The 21,018-nt window shown below is 50.0% G+C and overlaps 4 protein-coding genes across 4 annotated transcripts; 2 read left to right on the top strand and 2 right to left on the bottom strand.

The window, feature by feature from the left end:
* Positions 1-7,674: 7,674 nt before the first annotated feature.
* On the top strand, positions 7,675-8,892 carry CGCA056_v015037 (putative sucrose utilization protein SUC1; the record flags this gene model as incomplete). Its single annotated transcript, XM_037330278.1, has 1 exon — positions 7,675-8,892. The coding sequence occupies one exon, from the start codon at positions 7,675-7,677 to the stop codon at positions 8,890-8,892; it is 1,218 nt and encodes a 405-aa protein (XP_037171330.1).
* A 3,085-nt stretch (positions 8,893-11,977) lies between these two features.
* Positions 11,978-12,157, bottom strand: CGCA056_v015036 (uncharacterized protein; the record flags this gene model as incomplete). The annotated part of the gene is made up of 1 exon (XM_037330277.1): positions 11,978-12,157. The coding sequence occupies one exon, from the start codon at positions 12,155-12,157 to the stop codon at positions 11,978-11,980; it is 180 nt and encodes a 59-aa protein (XP_037171335.1).
* A 20-nt stretch (positions 12,158-12,177) lies between these two features.
* Positions 12,178-12,982, bottom strand: CGCA056_v015035 (uncharacterized protein; the record flags this gene model as incomplete). Its single annotated transcript, XM_037330276.1, has 3 exons — positions 12,178-12,228; positions 12,273-12,398; positions 12,482-12,982. 3 exons carry the CDS (start codon positions 12,980-12,982, stop codon positions 12,178-12,180), a joined length of 678 nt encoding a protein of 225 aa, XP_037171329.1.
* A 3,653-nt stretch (positions 12,983-16,635) lies between these two features.
* Positions 16,636-16,943, top strand: CGCA056_v015034 (uncharacterized protein; the record flags this gene model as incomplete). Its single annotated transcript, XM_037330275.1, has 2 exons — positions 16,636-16,766; positions 16,847-16,943. 2 exons carry the CDS (start codon positions 16,636-16,638, stop codon positions 16,941-16,943), a joined length of 228 nt encoding a protein of 75 aa, XP_037171328.1.
* Positions 16,944-21,018: the final 4,075 nt, after the last annotated feature.

The raw sequence follows: 21,018 nt of genomic DNA, 5'->3' as shown, positions 1-21,018 counted from the left end.
TATCTCTGGCCTGGCCATGCTCAGTCCCCCCTAGCAGGTGGACTTGATGGCTAGGTTAAAGCTAACGGAAGAAGCCTAGTTGTTGGGAGCCTGCTAATTACCCACGGAGGTGTATATGCTATGGGCATAGGGGAGGCGGCCTTGCCGCACCGATGGCGTCGAGGCTTGCGAGGAAAGGCAGGCATGGAGAGCTTTGTTTCAAGACAGTGGATGTACTCGATAGCTTCTGTGGATATTGCGGTTTAGTGTGTGGAGTGAAGGTAATTGATAGCTAGTCATAGTGTCGAATTGGCTCGATAGCGATGAGTAGAAAGGAAAGCTGTGAAGAAGGTAATGAGCTTTGATGTTAAGGCCGGAGCCCACGTTTATATTAGGGGTGTCATGGACATTTAAAGCCGTTGCTGAAAGATGAGACCGATCGACTAGATAATATCGGGTGGGGAAAATGGGGAAGGGCCTTGAGCCTCAAACGTGGATCGGCATTTCCGGTTTATAGTCCGCTCGATCGGTACCTCGCATACAGCGTGCCAGCACTGCCGATGCGAGGGATAACTTAGTCAGATAGTAACGCGGAATACCGAAACTTCGATATCGAAGGAGAGTACCAAGTGGACACTTAAGTGTCTGTCGTTAGAGGACGTGTAGTTAAGGTGAGGAGATATCTGATCAATCGAGGGGGAATGTCCGTGACAAAGTTTAATCACAAGCACATATTAGGGTGTCTATCCATCGTATAGAATGCTTGCTGGGCTGCCTTGCGATCTTCTGCTGTTGTGTCTAGGCTGTTGCGGTTAGGAACGAGCTATGCTTATCCGTAGCAGACGTTACATCTTCCTTCGCCGTCCTCGTAACTAGAATGGTTACTTCTTCCGTCTACCACCCGGTTGAAAGGAGCCTGTCAGTATTCGTCAGTGGGGAGATGCTTTAACCTTGGCGCCTACTGTCATAAACCGGTGGTCTTGCTGCTGCTGCTGCTGCCTCTTCTGAGCGAAAGTCGCAAACATCGCCTCCCATTTATGGAAAGACCTCTCGTCTCCCATCTCATCCTAAACCTATTCTTCTCCCTATACACAGACATGCAGCTACGACCGTAAGCAATACAAACTGATGACTGCTGTGTTGGTCTATAAGCAACCTTCTCCCGTACTACTATAGCAGCTCCTCGTGAGCAAGGAGCAGCGCTCAGCAGCAGCGTTAAAGTTTGAACCCCAAGGGTAGGCCCTTGCTAATATCCCGCTACTTCCTAGCGCTTTTTACTTTTCAGAATACTTGCGTGATTCTCCTGGATCAATCACTGCTTCCTTCTTCGCCTAGTCTTCTAACAGCAATTGGCATACTAACTTCACTATCAAGATGTCTTCCGGCTGCGCCGCTTGTCCATGGTTTGGCGCCCGGCGTTCCGCGCCTGCTAGTCTCTTCCGTCCGCTTATAATCTTCGGCACCCAATTTAGGACCTGAACATTATCATAACCGGGCATACGATCGACGGAGTGCACCTCAGGGAAGTCTTCAACCTCACCAGCCAACCACGTTAGTTCGTATGAACCAGCCCTTCAGCGGTAGTATTAGCCGAGGACTTAGTCTGAATATGGACGTTAGTAGCACAGCTCAGCTCGGCTGTCTGGGAGGGCAACGGGCAGTTGGACATGTTCGTCCGATTTAACAGAAGAACCTCCATAATGGCTTTTGTTTACTTCGAGATAAAATATACCCTGGAATGTTTGTTTGCTATAGGCTATAAGTTACTGTTGGGATAGGGTTTTACTATCATTAGATGGCATGGAAATGGGCGGACGTTTGTGTTGTCTCGATCATAGGAGCTATACTGGGATGCTTACGTAAGGACGAGTTGGAAGTTGTTAGCTCTGGGGTGGTTCAATATGAACCATGGGAAATGGTCTAATTAGATCTCTCCAAACCCTTTCTCAATTCAATTAAACCATCCATCTATAGGCCGGAACTTCGGGATCAATAGGTACCTCGCTAGCAGCTTCAATTGCATTTATCATTAGTGCCGTTCGGGCGCAGAACGCTCAGTGAATGCTTCTCTCCAAGATCTCAATGAATCCTACCCCCTGTCTTTGTAGACCCCACTCAATGATACTATCACTCATTGTGGACGTTTGGCCAGGAGTAGGAACGCCTCAGAGGGTGGGTACGGAGTAGGGCTAGGGAGGGATCAGGGATGTCGTGCTTAATCAGGCCAGACATGCAGGCACCGCCGCACTGGCCCCTTGGATAGATGGTGAAAACGCGAAGCCGAAACTCTAAACCGACGACATGGGTGGCCGACCATAAGCAATTGCCGACAATGTATCCTCCAATCTCCTTCTCGGCTGTTAAGGGAGATATTCTGCACCTGATTCCCGCTATCTTGCAACCTGGCCCGGTCGAATACGACTCTGTAACTACAAAACTACAGTATCCACCTGCTGAGGTCTAGACCCACAGCTGCGTGGTTTGGGGTGAGGTGATGAGGATGCGCCGGGGTCTCGGTCATCTCCAGCCGGAGCAGTCCTGCGGGGAGTGCCAAGGCACAGCACCGCCAGCGGGATCCGGAGCGAGGGAAGGGTGGGGAGTGCTGCGCGCTAGTCGCGAACCACGCTGGATAGGTGTGACAGCTGACGGCCGAGCGGCCCGGTCGGTTTAGCAGGTCCCGTCTGAAAGATTGGTCCAGTAATTGTGGGTAGGTGAACAGGCCCTCCACACCACGGTCTCGAAGGCCCCACCCCCCTCCCCATTCAGGTTCCAATGGTCCGATGAACCCCTTCTCGGAGTAGGAACGAGCTATTTACCCATCTCTGCAGACGGCGCAGGGCATAGAGATGATGCTATAATGACTTATTATGGCTAGCGCTTGATAACACCTCCCAGGCAGGCTAGGGGGCTCTGTTCTTCACTAGTGAAGTGGAGGGAGGATTTCCAATCTCAACCCGCTATTCAGGTTTCCACAGTTCGATGTCTAGCTTTCATGAGACAACTGAGGCGCCATCGTGGTATGGCTCTATAAATCTCCCCTCAACGACGCATTAATATCAACATCCTAAAACCCAAAAGACATATGATAGAAGCAGCCTAGGTACACTTTCTCTAGGGGGCATGAGAGCAAGTGTATATACAGGACGTGCTGACGGCCCAGGTAGGATATTCTGCCGGATTAGGGCTTATGAATATATGTTTTGATGTTAGATGTCCGCTCTTCTGTTTCAGAGCAGCGAGTCTCCCGTTGATAGGGGTAGGGGTCTCACTTACTACCTTGGGTTTAATATAAATAGGTGCCCCCGAGAAGTCCTGCCTCCCGTCGTGGTACCTCCAGCCCTTCGGTTGGACGTATCCCATCCGCTGCTCTATTAGGAAGCATATAGTTAGATAAGTAAGCGATTCGCAAGTGGTGCTTGAAGGCAGAGGGGCGTCATAGCCTGTGTAATAGTAACAACATCAGCAACAATAGCAACAATAGCAAGAAACTTGCTATAAGGCTTTGGACTAGATGTTACTTAAGGAAGGCATTGCTCCACTAATCGATACGGAGAAAGGGGGATGGGGACTAGAATATGTGTCTTTCTACTAGCTGGAAGACGGAGTAGGTAAGACCTTGCTGTAATTGACTAACTCGCAAGTTAACCAACAATCAAATCCCAGGGGGAAAATCAACAAGTTAACAAGTATGAGGGGCAAAATTGACTTTATTGCACTTGCGGCAGCGCTGTCCAGCATTGGACGAATGTGATTACAGTTTGTCCAATGAGCTACTTTACTTAGATGCTTGGATGGGCCTCTTGATGTTACTGTCGTTTCGTCTATCTAAAGGATCGTCTACGAAGAACGTCGGCGTAGCCTGTATAAGCTGTTTTGGACTGTATCGGCTGCGTGTGTGGCAATACTTATATAGCCTTCACCTTCTGAACAGAGCACACAACTTTGTCTTAGCTTGTAATATACGGCTATAGCTTGAGACAAGCCGTTTTGCGATAGAGAATATCATTAATATCGTAGTCTCCATATATACTTGCGTTATTGGTTTGCGTGGTTAAGTTAGTTCCTAGCGATACAATAGCCTAAGCATAAGCTAGACTACTTACAGAGCTGACTTTTCAGTCCGCTCCTCCGTTCGTTTAAGTTGGATGATTAAACCCCGCTCATGTTAACACTATTGATTATACCTTACGTATTAGAATGCCTGTCTGCTGCAAGACTAATGCCTCTATGTAACATCCAACCTCCTGTTACTAGCTTAATGAAAGGTCCTAGTCCTTAGAACGCGTGAGAATACCGCGGTTGTTATCAAGGTATAACAGCGGGCAGGCGGGTTAGGGGGGGCTGTAGGGGGGGGCTCTTAGAATTCAGCAGAGAGCGCTCGGCTGAGGCGCCCAGGGAAAGCTATAGATCTATAGCTAGCTATGATGCTGCTACAAAGGACCAAGGTTAGGTATATTCAGAGCTGTAGGATAGAGGAACTTAAGAGATTTCATGGCTTTAGCAGGAACCCCTGAATAAGTACGTATCAATAGTCTTGACAGGATAATGCCCATTAGATTCTCTCTTGCTTATGGAGAGCCGAGGCGATGGGCGAAGAACCGTGAGGAGAAGACTAGAGGGAGTGTTTAGACATTAACACGCTTGCCTCCCTTATAGGTTATTGTTCCGACCGTGATAGTAAAGAGTTCATCTTGAAGAGTGAGGTTGAGTCTTCTAGCCAATGTTTCTCTAGATCTCTGACACAATCACTGGAATCTCTGGAAGGAGATAACGCGATTAGTCAATCCAACAAAACACGTCCCCTCGACGCATGTACCATTCTACCCACAACGCCAATAACTGGCTTGGCTTGGTTCTCTTTTAGCTAACGTGCCCCGGCCCCTACTCTCCAGCCCCATCAGCAGGCTGACGTAGACAGGCTACGAAACCCTAAATAGTAAAGACGGGCCTAGGCGTCTCCCTCGGTGTGTTTCAGAGTAAATCATCCTGGGTTTACTAGCCATTTGACCCTAGTTCAACGGGTTGTCCAGAATTAGAACGGAAAAACCGTAGTGGAGACGGGAACATTTACTAGTTTGAGGCTAGATAGTGGTAGTCGTAGACAAACGCGCAGCACTTCACTTCATGAACATGAGCTACAACTGTGTCTGTCTAGTCGTTGGGGGTTGAAGGTTACGGCGATTGTATGTGTTGTGAGAAGAAGGAGACCTCAGGTTTCGGGCAGCGCAGTGGAAGACCTGCAATGGTCGAGGCCCATGGTACCACTATAGATAGCCTTAGAAGTATTGGAGTCAAAGCCACACAAATCTACATGGCTTTGAACCAAGGGAGTCAGTAGTGTCGAAGCCAGGCGGCTGATAGTGCCTGGGTCCAGAAGATCCCTATAGCGAGTACGAAGCGATAATGCTAGTGGTGGGACGAGTTTGCAGGCACATCCGCACAAAGCTGACTATGCGGCATACTACGGACGGAGGTAGTGAGTAATGAGTAATTTTAAACACTACTCTTAGCCGGTATGTTAAGGTTTGTTTAGTTGAGTACAATGATTATGCGTTTTGTTCTTGTTTTATAGGTTAACCACGACGTAGCTAGTGCTATATCCTGTGACGTCCTGCTTTGTGAAATGAACGCTCCCCTTAGCTGCAGTCTGGTGCTAGCTGAGTGTGGGACTGTTGGAAAACAGGCTCAACGCCGAGGATGGTGGCGCGGGCGTGGGGGTCATGGTGTCCGGGGCGGCGGGTGCTCTTTCTGACCCCAAGTATCGTACTGTGCCACGCATGCTGCTGTTCGTCCCTATAGCTGGGCAACTATATACCTCAGCGTGGAACAGGGGATCACAATACTACACGTAGTATTATTATCGATTGTGTCACACTTAGCTGCCCTAGACAGCTCGTAACCAATGGACAGACTGCCGGCGGGGCGCTAAACCTTACGAGAATGGCGGGAAAACTTTGAGCGGACTTCTCCCGGTGTACTTTGCGCAAATCGCAGCGATACGCAGCCGAACCCCGCGACGTGGAATTTAAAATGCGCGGGGCTTGAAAGCCCGGTTCTCGAACACGATTCTCAATAACTCGACACGATCGGATCTCCTAGCATGAGCATCTGCATATACACAGCCAGGGTAGGACATCAACTTTAGTGCAGTTAAGTTAGACCTCTAAATAGTCAGAAGACTGCGATTAGTCTATGACTGAGGCTGGGCTGAGCTAAAGTGAAGATGAACTGAGTAAACAAAAAATGAGAATATTCTTATATACTTGATACACCTATCCATGTTCTCCGTATTAACAAGGAAGGCATAGACTTCACAATAGCATGGCTGGCTTAGATTATAGAGGCTAGATTTACCTCTGTTGACTTGTTATAGTGGCGACCGCCACCTTCGCTCGCGCGTGCTGGGGTCGGTTTTGCTATGTCCCCCAGGGCCCCCTAATAATTATCATTCATATCGCTGATTGAGTGTGATCTACTGATACGCGCGCGTCGAGCTGTTGTGTAATGATCTTATCTTAGGGACCATGTGTGGTTTCCGACTGAAGAAGCATGCTGGTTAATAGAGAATAAGAAGGCGACGGACTTTACTGGCTATTTCGGGCGAGCTGCCCTGCAACTCTTCCTACCGCTCTTTTCCCCCAATCCTTGCTTTGCTTCCCTTTTTTCTTTTTTTTCCCTTCCTTCTTTCTTTTTTATCTTTGTGAAATATGTGCTAGCTATGCTCCAAGAGCCTAAGACCGATACTAATGCCTACAACCTGGTGGCGTGGTTGGTGATAACGCGCCTCTAGTCTTGCAACGTTAAGCCCGCAAGTTGTGGCCGGATGAACGGATGAATTAGCTTGGTGCCTAAGCCGAATGCGTCAGGAATAGTGTATAATTACTGGCTTCCTCAATAGAGCCTGTCCCTTATCTTACGCACTAGCTCGTTGCTGCAGTGGGGACGTCTATTATTTCCCTCCTCCCAAACTCTATTCTCGGTCTAGGATGGAGACACACATACATAGGCGAGGCCTTTCGTCTTCAGTCGCCCCCCTTTAACCCCGCCCACCCCCTTTGCCCCCCTTTTTCGTCACCTTTCTACGCCTTAGTTTGTATTAGTTCCCGCCGTCCCTTCTTAACGAGATACCCTTAGAAGTCGGATTGAAAACGAAGATGATATAGTGAGTATTGCAGAAACGACCCTCTGCCGGAATCCAATATAGCAAGCCTAAAACCACCTACAGGGATAGAATGTTTCAAACCAGGTCTAAGCACACCATCAACATAGTAAAGCACGTAATAGTGGAAGTGAACCCTTAGCGCCATCGTTCAAATGCGATCACGCAGACCTTTTGGTTGAGACACTCGTTCATAGGACGAGATGCCCCCACTAAAAGCTGTGTCTAAGCCGAGGAAACGGGCCACGAAAAGGATCAGACAGGCGTGTGATACCTGCCACATCCGTAAAATTCGGTGCGACGGGCGTCACCAGTGCATTAACTGTCTCTTAGCTAAGGTGGTTTGCTCATATAACGCAGTTCCAAAGAGACCGGGACCTAAAGGGCCGAGATATGGACAGAGACCTGATATTCGACAGCAGAAGGGACGAAATCCTGATCTGCACTACAGCAGTTCAGCGGGAAGAGTTCAGCCTACGGATGGACACGCTGCTCGCTCGTGCTCGACATGCTCGACATGTAAGGTGCAGTGGGACATGGCTGGGACAGACGAGACGTTCCAGCCATCGCCTCAACTGTTGACTCACACAATCAGACAATCTCTCGACACCTACTTGACGCATAAGTATCCCATCACACCAATGATAGATCGAGAACGTATAGAAGAGTACATCCGGAACTTCGCCCAATGCCCCGGATGCTATGGCGTTATTGTGTCCTGTTGCGCCACCGTCGCTCCGGACCGTGACGCGTCGTCGGCCTCTGCCGCTGATTCGCCAGAGTTGTCTCGTCAGCGCAGCCATTACGACCTCTCGGAGCCCTCGGCCGACTTCTTGGTCTCTGAAGTGCTGCGATCAAGGCGGTTCTGTCACCTCGCGGACAACCAGTCCCTTGCACAAGTTCAAACCTCTTTCATGCTGCATTGTGCACACTCTAGCCCCCGCAACGACTATGCGGCTTGGTTCTACCTACGTGAAGCGATAACTATACTACAGACGCTTAGGTACCATGAAGAAGCCACTTACGAGGAGGCGACCAACCTGTCTGTTGCGAGGGAAGCTAGACGGGCATTTTGGGTCCTCTTCGTCACGGAACGTGCTTTCGCGATTCAGCGACATAAGACCCTGGCCTTGCATTCCACAATTAACCTACCTCGCTTCGATCCACTCCTTGCGGACTCTAAAATCCTGCATGGCTTTCTTGATCTGATCTCCCTCTTCCGGCTTTTCGATGCCGAATTCATTACAGCGTGGAACTCTTATACGGAACGTCAGACGGTTAAGCCGGCGAAACCCCCAGATCATGAGCAGCTGTGCCAGCTGCAGGGAGCCCTGTCAAACTGCCTCGCCGATGTGTCCGCCTACCCCGAGTCGCAGCAAGCCGAGCTTTTCGTCACATGCGGGTGGCTTAAGACTGTTGTGTGGCAGCTGTGCTTGTCAGCGACGACGCTGACGAGCACGAATTATTGCGATAGTATGTCGCTAGGCTATCCCTTAAGCATAGCCCGAGACATTGTCCTTGTCCTCCAACTCTCACCCCAGAGGACCTTTGCTACAAACAGGGTTAGCATGTTGGAGAAGTTGTCCCAGGTTGGAAGTTCACTAGCAGATGTGCTTTCATTGAACGCACCTACTGTTCTCCGGCCATTGACGCTTGATGCTTCTATGGACACTCTGATGGAGATTTTGAAGATCGCGAGCGAGATGCTCCGAGCCAGTTGTGAGTCCCCCACCCCCCGAAACAAGCTCAGTTAAAGAGTTATACTAGAGAAGGATAAGTATTAAAAGATGGTTGTCGTCCAGGTTAAGAGGCGTTTCGATAGGGACATCAGAAGTGTTCTTGTAAAGGCATGCTTCTGAAATTAGCATCCCTATCTTTACCCTATCTTTAGAACTTCGTGTACCTAGCTTGCTCACCTCTTCCTTCTACTAAGCGCTCGCTTGCCCCCTCATTGTCGTTCCATTCCTAGTGGGTGGGTCGTTGAAAAGGTTCAGGGCGCACCGCAAACCTAGCTTAGAATGGGGGCGCAACGTGCGGATGGATAGATCCAAGTGTGGAGTAAGGTTTGGGATGCTTGGAGACTAACCGGCGCGGAACTACTTCATGGCAGGCTAGCGACTGTGTCCGTGACTGCCGGCGGCAAGTACTACACATGGGCTACACTTCACTCGCGTTACTTTGCCTTCTAATAGGTGGGCATAATATAATGAGTTGGGAGTTACATGCCCGTCTTAATATGTCGCTGGTCACCACTGGGTGGACACTGTTTAGTCTCCTTTTGCTGTGGGTATCACATAAAGTTAGCTATCATCATGGTGGAGAGTGCAGGGGACGGACGTGCCTGCCTACTAGGGCGCTATGCTGTCCGCTTGCAAGTTGCAGATGCCCCTGAGGTGAACTCTAGGTCTAAGAGTTCGTCCTAGACTTTAAGACAGGATCCGAACTGGGATCGATGTAACTGAGTATTACACTAATAAAGATTTGTCCTAAGATGGTCTAAGGGACTAAGGCGGGAAAGGCATACCGACATAGATGTATGTGCTGATTTTGCTACGGACGCGAGCCTATAGATGATGAACTAATTTAATCGTATGCGGTAGTACGGCATCTCTTTAGATGGCTTGTTTTGTGACTAGCTGTGTGTTTGTTTGTCTATGTATACTTAAGTAGGTATGTATGTGAAGCTGGAGGGCGGGAAATGCCCGATAACGACCCACGCTTAGCGCTCCATCCTGGGCAGGCTGGGTCAGTTTCCTCACCAAATCAACCTATTACTCTCCTCTGCACAGAAACTCGCCGCTCAACGCATCGAATTCCGCCTAAAGGGCCTTGGGAATGCCGCCCTGGGCGCTATCCTACGTGGCGTTAAAGGCTTGGCGGACCCAGGGCGGTGCGGGAGCATCGACACTGTAGTAGGAGTTGCAGTGTACCTAGGTCGGTGTGAACACAACACCCCTCAAACTAGAGAACTTACAGTAGCAGAAGCCAGATACAGTTGTATGCTCAGTATGTGACCGTTATGCTAGACTCTAGTAGTAACTCGCCTTACTTTTGTAGTAAAGCCCGTGGGGAGGGAACGGTGTCTACGCCGGATGCTGATACAGAAGGAATGATGGTGATGATAGGTGTGGCGTGTGTTATGGTCCATGGAGGGACGAGATAGTGAAGTGTATAGGAGTTTGTCTTGGCTAGAATGAAGCATGGCCAAGGCGGCTTGAGGTTCTATTTAGGGTTTAAGTCCGAGGGTGCAGTTCAGGAGGTAGGTTGACAGCTGCAGGTGAGCACCTGTCGCCGAAAAATGGGTTGAGTATGGATCGGACTGTTGGATACGTGTGTACATGAGGATAACTGTTCGTACGTACGTTAAAATTGATTTCAACACCACGACATACGCAGCTCCCTACTGTATGGTATGATGTTGGCACTGAACCCTCTACCTAGAAGGCTCTAGACGCACAAAATGTGGGCTGCTATAGGCCGGCAGACGTAAGACTGGAACGACGAGGGTACATGGCGATAGCTGTAGATCATAATACATTGACAAAGAACGGTTTCACTTATGAAACAAGGCGGCCTCTAAGGGGGCCTATCGTCGAGGATGCTCTTCAGCCGACGAGATCGGGCGGGAGGGAGTTCTGTTCATTGTTCAGGGTAGGGGCGGTCACTTCCCTATTTAGAGCCACGACCTCGCAGCTCAAGCAGTTTCCAGGAGAGTGGAACGGCTAACAGGCGACGTAGAATGCTGGGAACAGCTGGGCCCCCTACCATTGTCCTACGTATTTCAGATTAGTTCGGTTGTGTAAAGCCTGTTGTGGAAGGCAGGCAGGATCGGTCCGCCCTGCTTTGATCTGCACCTGCCGTCTGAGGTAAAAGGGTGAATACATAACGCTGGAAGGCCGGATCTCGTCGTCCCAACGACACTACAACTACCGGAATAGGAAACATGGAGCGGGACCACCCAAGACCCAAAGGTTGTCTTCAGGCCTGGCGATGATTCCTGCCACCTGCGTTGTGCACTGGCTCACTGACATAGTCTGTAGGGCGAAGGGCGGTCCAAGATACCGAAATGGATAGAATTTGTGACTAACGTTTACAATCATCATATAGCCTCAAACCAAGGAATCCTTCAATCTGTTGTTAGTATCAGTAAGGTATCATCATCATGTCTCTAACGCTGCTGCTGGGCACGAGAACGACGCGAGGGTACCCACGCTCGACCGAAGAACGCTATAGTATCTGGATCATTTGTCGCAGTGAAGCCGGAATTGAAATAGTCAGCAATGACGTGCAGAAGAGCCTCCGTTCTAGAACGCGGGTGCTAATATATAACGAGCTCTGCTCTATAAACGTTGACGATATGAGTCGAACCGAGGTACTTGATGACAATGAAAATACTAGGGCTGAAACGACGGCGACGCCCATTTGAGATAGCGAAGTAACAGTCAGTAAGGTTCACATCCGCTGGACAGCTGGCTATCCATTCGGGGACAGATGAGGGCACAATAGTTCCCGGATTCTACAACTCGGTGGATGCGGTGGGCTGTACGCTGCGTGTCTCTGTGCCGTGCTACCTACTACTTATCCCCGATACCTCTGTCCCGCGGCTCGACTTGCAGCCCTCCCTCCTTCTAAGAACGTAGCTGGCAAGGATTTCAATCGAGGAGCTTTAAGAGACTCCAGGTTACGGGGCGCCTATTTCGGCTGCTGATGATATGACCTAGTGCGACCCAGCATGCCACCACCTCGGTCTTTTTACGGCCGGCATGCTCCTCCGCTTCGCGAGACCACTGCTGATCTAGAATTTGCTGACTACTGGCTTGGTAGATGTTCTGCGGAGCATCAATGAACCCGTAGGGATACTCGCCTCCCTCGGCGCGGACCCGCATTGAGGGTGGGCCGCGAGCGAGCGTGGGGAACGACGCTGATTTGTTTATGCGTGAACGTTGGGAACGGCCGTGGCAATCTTATATCGACTTTCTTGCCGGGCTTCCGTGGCACGGTGATCCCTTTGTCCGCCATGAACTGCCTGCACCCCCACGTTAGGCGACCCTCTTGGTTGACGACTTCACCGCCACCGCAAGGGTTTTGAGCTGTTTAATGAGCCCGTTAGCACGACGTCACCCATATAACATACATACAGCAGGATAGGCACAAACTCACGGCCTATAACGCCTGTCTGGCCCCCTTTACCGTAGGCAACAACGCGGATGGAGCGCGGGTGATTGTGGGCTCGCTGGGAGGTATCGCTGTCTAAATAGTACTTGGGAGGCGTTAGATAGAGGAGTTGGTAATTAGCGCCTTGGTCTATGGGAAGGACCTGGCAGCAGAAGGGGCAGGACTTACCTGGTGAACAGCGAAAATCTCCGCACAGCCGGCCTCGGTTCGATGCTTCTTGTTTACTGGGACCTTCTTTTGGCTCTGTAGTCTGGCTTGGCACCGGTCAAGGGCAGCGACGACTCGTGGTTTGGAATGCTGGGGTGCGAGGCTGTACAGAGAAGGGCCGCTTCCCTTCAAACTGGACGAGATGAAGACGTCCTTCTCGACGGCCATAACGGCCATCATAGCGGGCTGCTCCTGTGGCCCAACGCGATCAGCATTAAACTTGGTCTGCATTTGGCTATAAGCCAAGTGAGCAAGCTCATAGAGTTGGTCATTGCTAAAGAGCGTTACAGTATCTTGGGTGAAGGTGAGCTTAGAGGAGTAAACGATTTGTTGTGCTTTGTCTCGGGCATGTGTGTCAAGGTTCAGGCCGAGATCCTGAGCTGCGATACTCTGGAGGAGAGCAAAGAGCACAAGTATACTGGACAGCCTAACCGCCCAGCCCCAAGATGCAAGAGTCCACATTTCGAAAGACGACTGGTAGTAGGTAGACAGCAGTTTAAGAAACCCGCTGTGTCGCTTACCGGGGAGCGGGCGGTTTAGGAATACGTCGGTGCAAAGCAGGATGGAAGCCGTGCGCAATAAGTAGCCATGTCCGGTCGAAGAGGCTGAAAATCTCTCGGTGGCTATTCCCGAGACTGCGAAAAGATCCCGCGCGGCAGAGCCGAGAGGGCCACCCCAATCGCGCGGTAGCACAAAAGACGGGTCCAACCCGCCCTCCGGCTTGAGCAGTCACTTGCTCTGTAGGTGTGGATACTAACAGCGATACGGACCTGACGGCCTGGGCGCTCAGGCCGCATGGAGAATGCTGGTCAACATCCATGGCCAATGACACGTAGTTAATTTACTCGTCCACGTTACCGGCTATGACTTAACGGGCGTCGCTGAGGCCGCGGATGGTATAGCAGGCAGGCAAAGTTTCAGAAGGTCTCTCAGGATGCGGTCTGGTGCCTTGCAGATCGCTTTCCGCAGGCCGGGAGCGGGCCAAGGGCAGACTACCTTGCTAGGAGAACGACGTTGCTAACGAGATCTTCGTTCATAAACCAGTTCTCTGTATCCGGCCATCTAGACAAACGTTTCCTGTTACCGTAAAGGTCTAGATCCAAGGTTAAGGTAGGGTGTGCGCAACCGCTAGGGTTCCCCGTTAAGTGAGGATCGGTAGCAGTTGATAACGAATGTTCGACCTCTACTGTGAAGAGCGAGGCAATCGGGTGTCATTGCTGCGAGATGGTAGCGAAGCCATAGAAAGAGAAAGTGCAGGGGTGTTACAACGGCCGGTGGGAGAGAGGATGCGAAAGCAGCTGTTGGGCTCTGCGGTTGAAGGCGATTGGCCTTGTCGGGATGGTCACTGGTCTAGGTTGATGGTTTCTAGGTGCTGGGAGTGCATATAATAGACGCCAGGGCAGACAGACAAAAGTTAGACAGAGCATCTAATGAAGATGCACCTCATCATCTACGTATCCTGTCAACTTCGGTTGGCTTCTTAAACCCTATCCCTTTGTTCCTTGTCCGCAGCACTTAGAGAGGCCTCTATAGGTAGAGCCATTTAGCTATCCGGCATGGCTTGCTGTTGAGCAAACGGTGCAGGTTTTATTGGTCCCGGACACTCGTACTAGCATCTTGCTCCCCTGGCCGTCGAGCCGGTCGGGCCGGCCGAAGCTACTGGGGAGCTACTTCCACTACCGGAGATGCATAGTGCAGAACAGGGGTTAACAGGCCTGAAGGCATCGTCATCAGGGCTTTTTTTCTGTGCTGGAGTTGGGCATAGCAAGGGGGTCCGAAAACTTCGCAAAAACGAGCAGGGTGCGACCCACTAGGCCTGCCGATTACTAAGCTACATTACAGGTAGAAGTTTTTGTTAGATTGGCAGTAGTAAAAGGAATAGTGATGTGTATTCTGGTTTTTTTTTTTTTTCTTCCAACTCTTCCATAATAGAAGATCTTCTACTATTTATGTCCAGAGTGAGGGCTTTTTCCTTTATCAATAGAGTTTGGCATAACCATAGAAAACTCTTCTCAACTCCTCTCAAGGTCGCTTAGTGGCGGACACCTTTCATAGCGACTGACACCTCTCAAGGTTATCATGCCCAATTTGACAGTTTTATTGTGGGTGGTTCTTGTAGATTTTACCCTCTAAATACTTATTTTCAACAGACTTAAAACAGTATAGTGGCTTGGATGTTATAGTCGCCACTAAGAAAAACAGTACTATTTATATTTTCTTTCCCTCCTGCTATAATGCACTGCATCTTAGATCTTTAAGAATAAGATGTTTCTAATGGTTTGTTTCTGTGTATATTATTAAGTTAGCAGTGAAATACAATCAGAATACTAGCGGAACCTGTGTTTGATAATACTTAACATACTCCTTTTAGGCTGGTGCATAAGATCATATCGTCCAGTGGAGATCTCAGATTTAGGTGCGCAGGGCAAGATTTGGGGGATGGTTGACGGGCCACTATAGGTAGCCTCAACGACTCGTAAGGAATAATAGCCCGCTCCTTGGGGAGGACAAAGGGCGTAGTGGGGCCTGTAATCAGCGTGCACGTGCGCCGGCGCTCGCTGAAGCCAAGCTCGCGACGCAAATAGCTTTCCCGAAAACAGGGAATGAAAAGATTTGTGGGCCCCGTCGATGCGTGATGAGAGATGTGAGTACGTTGGGCTGAGCCCTGCAAAGGCGGGCGCGTGAATGGGGCCATCTCCGAGAATGAGGATGATGATGATTTCCCCCAAGGTCGATAACCAGTTTCCCAATGCCCAAGGGCTTGGTCTTGCCTTTTATATAGGCATGTTGCTGTCCGCGCGCCTGGTAAGTAGGGGACCAGAATAACAACTTCGTATATAGCTATATGCGAAGTTGGGTAACTGCTTAGTATTGCCTGCTTGCCCCATTCAGCTGGTGTCTGGTCTTTGAAGATACCGCATAAAGTATGCGCTACTACTCCCTGCTTCTTTGTGGCGGAACCCTTTTAAAAAGATGAATTACCCCCAGCAGACCCGCCTTGAGTTGGATTGCGCCTGTTAGGTCATAGGAATGATGTGACTTGCGCGAGTGGGACACATACTGCAGTCTTTCAAGCTAGACCATCACACGAAAGCTGATGTGTTCTTAACCTACTATCCACAGGAGTGGAAGCTCCAAAGGCGCGTGGGTTGGGGTCACTGATACTAACCCTGTATAACCCAAAGAAGCCATAACGATATGTCGGCTTCACCCATACACCAGAATCTCTTGCCCACAGCCATTGCTCATCACGCTGAGCAACCTAAATGCAATCTATAAAAGCCCACAGTCGGCATATTTCGTTTCCAGGTCAGTAGGACGAACTGTATTGCTTGCTTTATCATTCCTCCACCCGAGTATCAGCGCCCAACACCCACTCACCCAAGCGAGAAGTCCCAGCACTTTCATCTTCACATGCGGAAAGTCATCTCCATCTTGTTCGTTGCGTTGAACTTCTCCCATGTCTTTGGCGTGTTAACTCCTCTCCGAACGCGGCCTTCTCGCCTCTTATGACAAGCGAGCCGCTGACGCTCCTGGGTCTCTATGGAACTAAGGAAGCGACTGCCCATGCTCATGCATCGCAACTCAAAAGTATTGAGAAGTCAGTTTGAGCATCGCGAATATCTTAGCCAACGGAGTCCATATTGCCTTGGACAATGCTGGGACAACATCGAAGGCCTATACGAGATGGGTTGGCAGTTACGATCACAACTTCATTTCATTAATTCACACGTCTTGCTACTGACGTTGGAAGTCGGGCTCCTTATGCCTCTGGTGTCGTCTGCGCTCCTATTTATGGAGTTCGAGTGGCTGACTGTGAGACTGATAGGAACCAATTGCTAAATAAAGCCCGCGTTCCTACGAAATTTCAAGACCAGCCACTTCGGGGCACCAAACAGATTCCTGCAGATGCCGTCAAGCACCGTCAAGTACAATATCGATGAAGGCGGTCCGAAGCCCACAAACGACTGGTCTATGCAATGCCCCCCTAGAGGACTTTCCCTTGTGGCAACGGCGGGGTGGCGGCTGCTGCCATCAATGCCGGCGACCAAGTATTCAAAACCAACATCCTCCTCGCCTGCCCTTCCTTTTTCATAGAAAGCCAGCAATTCGCAATGCTTTCGAACTGGCGGAGAGGGAACATACACGCCATCTTCGGGATGATATTGCTGCACGAACGCAGCATCTCGACGCTATTGTCGGCAAGGGGCAAGCGCTGTATTGACCTGGCATATCCAGTGGAGGAGTAAGTCTTTCCCTCCTATATCCGATGATACCTGATTCGAAACCACGAGAGATTTGCAAATGCTAAACACGAAACGTCAGCTGCGAGAAGCTTACAGATAAGGACAAGATCAGGAACGCCCAAAACTATGCGTTCTTCGCCCTAGACGTCACGGCGATCCCGCCTAAACGGAAGTAGGGCGGTTCTGATATTGAAACGACCGGCGACAAGGGAGAGAGCATTCGAGATGGGGGTGGCATCGATTATTGAACCCTTCTTGATAATATCTATTCTATATTGCGGGTTGATAACTCGGACTTGACGATGTCTCCACATCCAGAGGCTCCGTGACTTGGAGAGGTGGCGGTAGATAAGGTCATCACTTGCTGTCCGGTAGTCTCAGTAGTGGCAGGCATGGCCGCGGGTGACCATCAGCGCTTCATGGGGTGGAGGCCATCGGGATGAGGGGGAGGACGTCGCTCGGGTCCCCCAGTGGTATGGACTTCAGCAGCGCGGGACGGCCGACGGCCTTGCGGCTTGGGCATGTGGTGTTTCTCGGCTGGATGCCGGCTTACGCGTTCCACGAACGGCTTTAAGGCGTAGCCGCAAGGCCGGTAGATGAGCACCGGCTCGGCCTAATTTAATTGCAGGTGCAAAGCTCCTAGTTGCTGCCGTTGTTTGTCCATCAAGCGGTGCGGTGTCATGGGCTCGGGCGGCGGCGACAACAGCAAAAGGGGGATTAGGAGAGACGTGTCCGCTACTCTTCAATGTAACCTTTTCTCCTGAATAGAGGTGTAATAGCAAATGGTCTTTTGTCCCTTCTTCTTCTATACTTCGCTTCCCTAGAAACGGTTTGGTTTTCTCTCACTTTTCGTCCTTGACTTCCCTATCCTTCCTTTTCCTTCTTCTTCTTCCTTTTTGCTTCCCTAAGGTATAGATAGGAGTTCAATTTAGATGTGATGTTAGGTGTCCTTGGGGTAATTGCCCCTGTTGGAATGCTAAGACGACCTGGATATCCATAAGCAAATCAAGCTCGTCGGACTGGACGCATCAGCTATCTAACCAGATAAAAGTGGTCTTGATGGGTCCCTATGTAGTTGCCTCAGTCCGACTGAGCGTTAGTGGTTCTCATACTATCATGACCTCCCCGACTATTGGTTTTCTCTGGGATTGCCTCCGCGTAGGGAGTGCCCCAGAATAGCCTCGGAGACGCCGTTGAGCATGGGTGCAAGGACATCTGGGAGATTGGCCCTTTGACGTGGAATACGACTGAGCGCGTACACCGAACCTGAGCAAAACCCAGTCTCTTTATGTAGAGCACCAGTGTCTTGCGGGCTTACCAACGGTCGGCTTGTTTATTTAAAGCTGAGTTATATCTCGTCTGGTTATGCTACAGTCCAGCCCCAAACTCCAACCGCCAAGCTCTCGTTATGATCGGTCTCCGTCATTATTTCGTACTTGCCATCTCGCTCCTAGGAGTGTTTGCCGGTCTCTGAGAGGATCACGGCTACACTGTCGAGCACACTAATGGCGTATACTACGTCAAATCTAGTCATTATACTAGTGGCAGCTCTCCACTGGATAAGGTCGGCATCAGCACTAATAAGAAGACGATGACCGTCTATCTTGCGTACAATGGATTAGAGAGCAACCATCGGAAGAAGTTGAGACTGTCGCAGGTTCTCGCGGCGCTATGCGAAAAGAAGTCTGTCGATCCGGACGATATAGAGCTAGTGATCATCGATGATGTCGAGAACGCTGAAACAAAAGCGGCCATGAAGAAATACCGCGATAAACACAAACTTTGCTTTAAGGACGAAATCCGGATTACCCCCAACCATCAAACAGATTGGGCTATCTTCAGCGGCACACCCTTTTATAAGGCAGTGGGCCAGATGTTACGGAGTAAAGGTATAACTCAAATCGTCGTCAAGAAGGAAAACGGCAACCAGAACGTATACTTCTCTATTGGGTAGAGGACCAAGGTAAGTAAGACTTCGTTCCAGGAAGCTTCAAGTCTTGCCTCGCCTTAGAATATGAATCTGACCTTTGTAAGTAGCGGAAGACAGCGATTTCAGTGTTTGGGGTTATTTGAGATAAGGCAGGTCCAGGACATTATGTGGAAGTGTATGTAGACAGGCTGTGGGGTGATGTACTTCCATCGTGACTGAGACGATAGAGGAGGAAGATGCGCGACACGTCTGTTGATATCCCGGGCCAAGGGCGGAGACTCGGAGTCAATTGGGCATTCATAGAATAGCTCAAGGGGGTCTGTAGTATAAGAGTAAAGTAGTATATTAACGACCTACCCGGTTGCGCAGTCTCCTGGGGCTTGTAGTTAGTTGTCTGCCTGACAGCAATTGCGGATGCTGTAGTTGGGAGAGTCACATACACGCTTCTAAGGGGCCATCGCAACGTCTGACGCCCACCTCTGGAAACACCCTGTTCTAGTAACCCGACCGTCACGGCCCGCCATCTAAGCGTACATTCCACTAACGGGAGTCCAGAGTCACTGCTGTGGACCAAATATTGTACCATGGTTCTACGTCCCCACTATACTGAGCCTAACAGGTGATGTCTTCTCAAAGGTTGAGTTAATCAGTCTCAGACTCTGTAACCAACGGTGTGCGTGGTGAAGATAAGCTTAAAATGGCCCAAATAACGGTTAGAGAGTGAATGGCCAAAGAGCTACGGGTGTCTGCTTATAAGCCAGGCTTAGGTCATACTATGTCAGTCATGAACAGTCCCTCTGACCAATAATCCTGTTACTAGGTTATCACTTGGGTACAGGAGGCGAGCACTAAGAACCTGCAGCGTCATGGTGGCCTTCAGTGTAGTCCTTCTGTTCTAAGTGAGTGCCTGTTATTCACACCGATCCTAAAAGTTGAGTGACCCGTTATAAGCTGCCCAGCGTCAGCGTGGGGCGGTCGATCGCTATCCTTTGCTGTCCTTGCAGTCAGGTTTAGTACTGGGTCACAAGTGGAATCGTTGGCTACTGGCAAGCCGAATCTCGTTATATGCGCAAAATCTACGCGTGGGGTTGTAGGTTGTCTCGTACTCGAAAGACTGCGAGCTGTATTTGTGCCTGTCTTAGAGACCAATAAGACCGATCTTGATGTTCTTTTTCTTGCAAGACACGGAGTTTCTTGGGAACGACGGCGCTACTCTTAGTAGCGCTACTAGCTCTATATATAGTCAGGTCAATAACTCCAGAAGTCAAGCTCGTCATAAAGTTAAATACAGTATGCGGCGGTATTGCTTGACGGCCTGCGCTTTGCTTGAAATGGGCAGCAACAATCTTCCCTTTAATAGTACCGTGTGGAATTAGCTGACTGTAACACATCGTCGGGACGGCTAGAGATGGATTGAGTCTTCCGGGCACCACTACCGTCACTTTGTCAACTGGGTAGGCGTTTTTTTTTTTTCTTTTTTCTTTCTTTCTTTGTTTTTTTTCCCTCTTTCTTTTCTTCTTTAGTCTCTCCCAGGCCTTACAGGAGGTACCGTTTGCGCTGCAGCCGATTCAAGTCCAACAATGGCTGGAAATATTAGAACTTCGAGGTCGAAGGTACCAAGTGTACACCAGAGAGAGCATCTAACGTCAGAGGACGTGTAGAGAAGGTGAAAGGATATGTGTTGTCGAGGGGAACGGTCTGTGCCAACGTTAGGTGATTGCATGCTAGTCAAGTGGAGAGAATGAGGAAGGGTGGTAGGGGTTGAAGTAGGCGGCACATATTAAAGGGAAGGAATGAGGTGAAGCGGAAAGTTACGCTACGGTCGAGACCGAGTAGGCAGGAACATGTCAAGCCATGTTAGGGTCAATCTATTCTGATGAAATATCCTGTCACAGCTGCCTAATACCTAAGTGGGTCGGCTCACTGTTATCCTTACTGCGTATGTGCGGTCTGTTGGGTTAGCCTCTTCAGTCCTTCCGTAGTCATAGACGCAGTGAAAATGCTGCGGCCTCCAAATTCGGCCCCTTGTCGCTACCAGGCTTCTGCATCGTTAGCCTGTCGCAGTACTGCGCTTATTAGCTCCGTTCGCAGGTTGGGTAACATGGCTATACCAGGAGTCTGCCAGTTCATCGGCGTAGCCGATGAGGGATCCACCTTCGGCTTCTCATGTGTCCGTGGCAGAGTCGCCGACGGCTGAGTACTATCTGAACCAACGATTGCTGCGCACTGAGAGTTCCTCGGATCATTATTATGAATCGATAACTAGGCAAGACAAGCTTATAAACCCGAGGATTCGCGGCTACCTACACCGTTTCATTCCA

Source organism: Colletotrichum aenigma (genome assembly GCF_013390185.1).
Source record: "Colletotrichum aenigma strain Cg56 chromosome Unknown KSG_Cg56_contig17, whole genome shotgun sequence".
In the NCBI taxonomy this organism is placed as follows: domain Eukaryota; kingdom Fungi; phylum Ascomycota; class Sordariomycetes; order Glomerellales; family Glomerellaceae; genus Colletotrichum; species Colletotrichum aenigma.
This window is presented reverse-complemented; position numbering and strand designations above follow the sequence as displayed.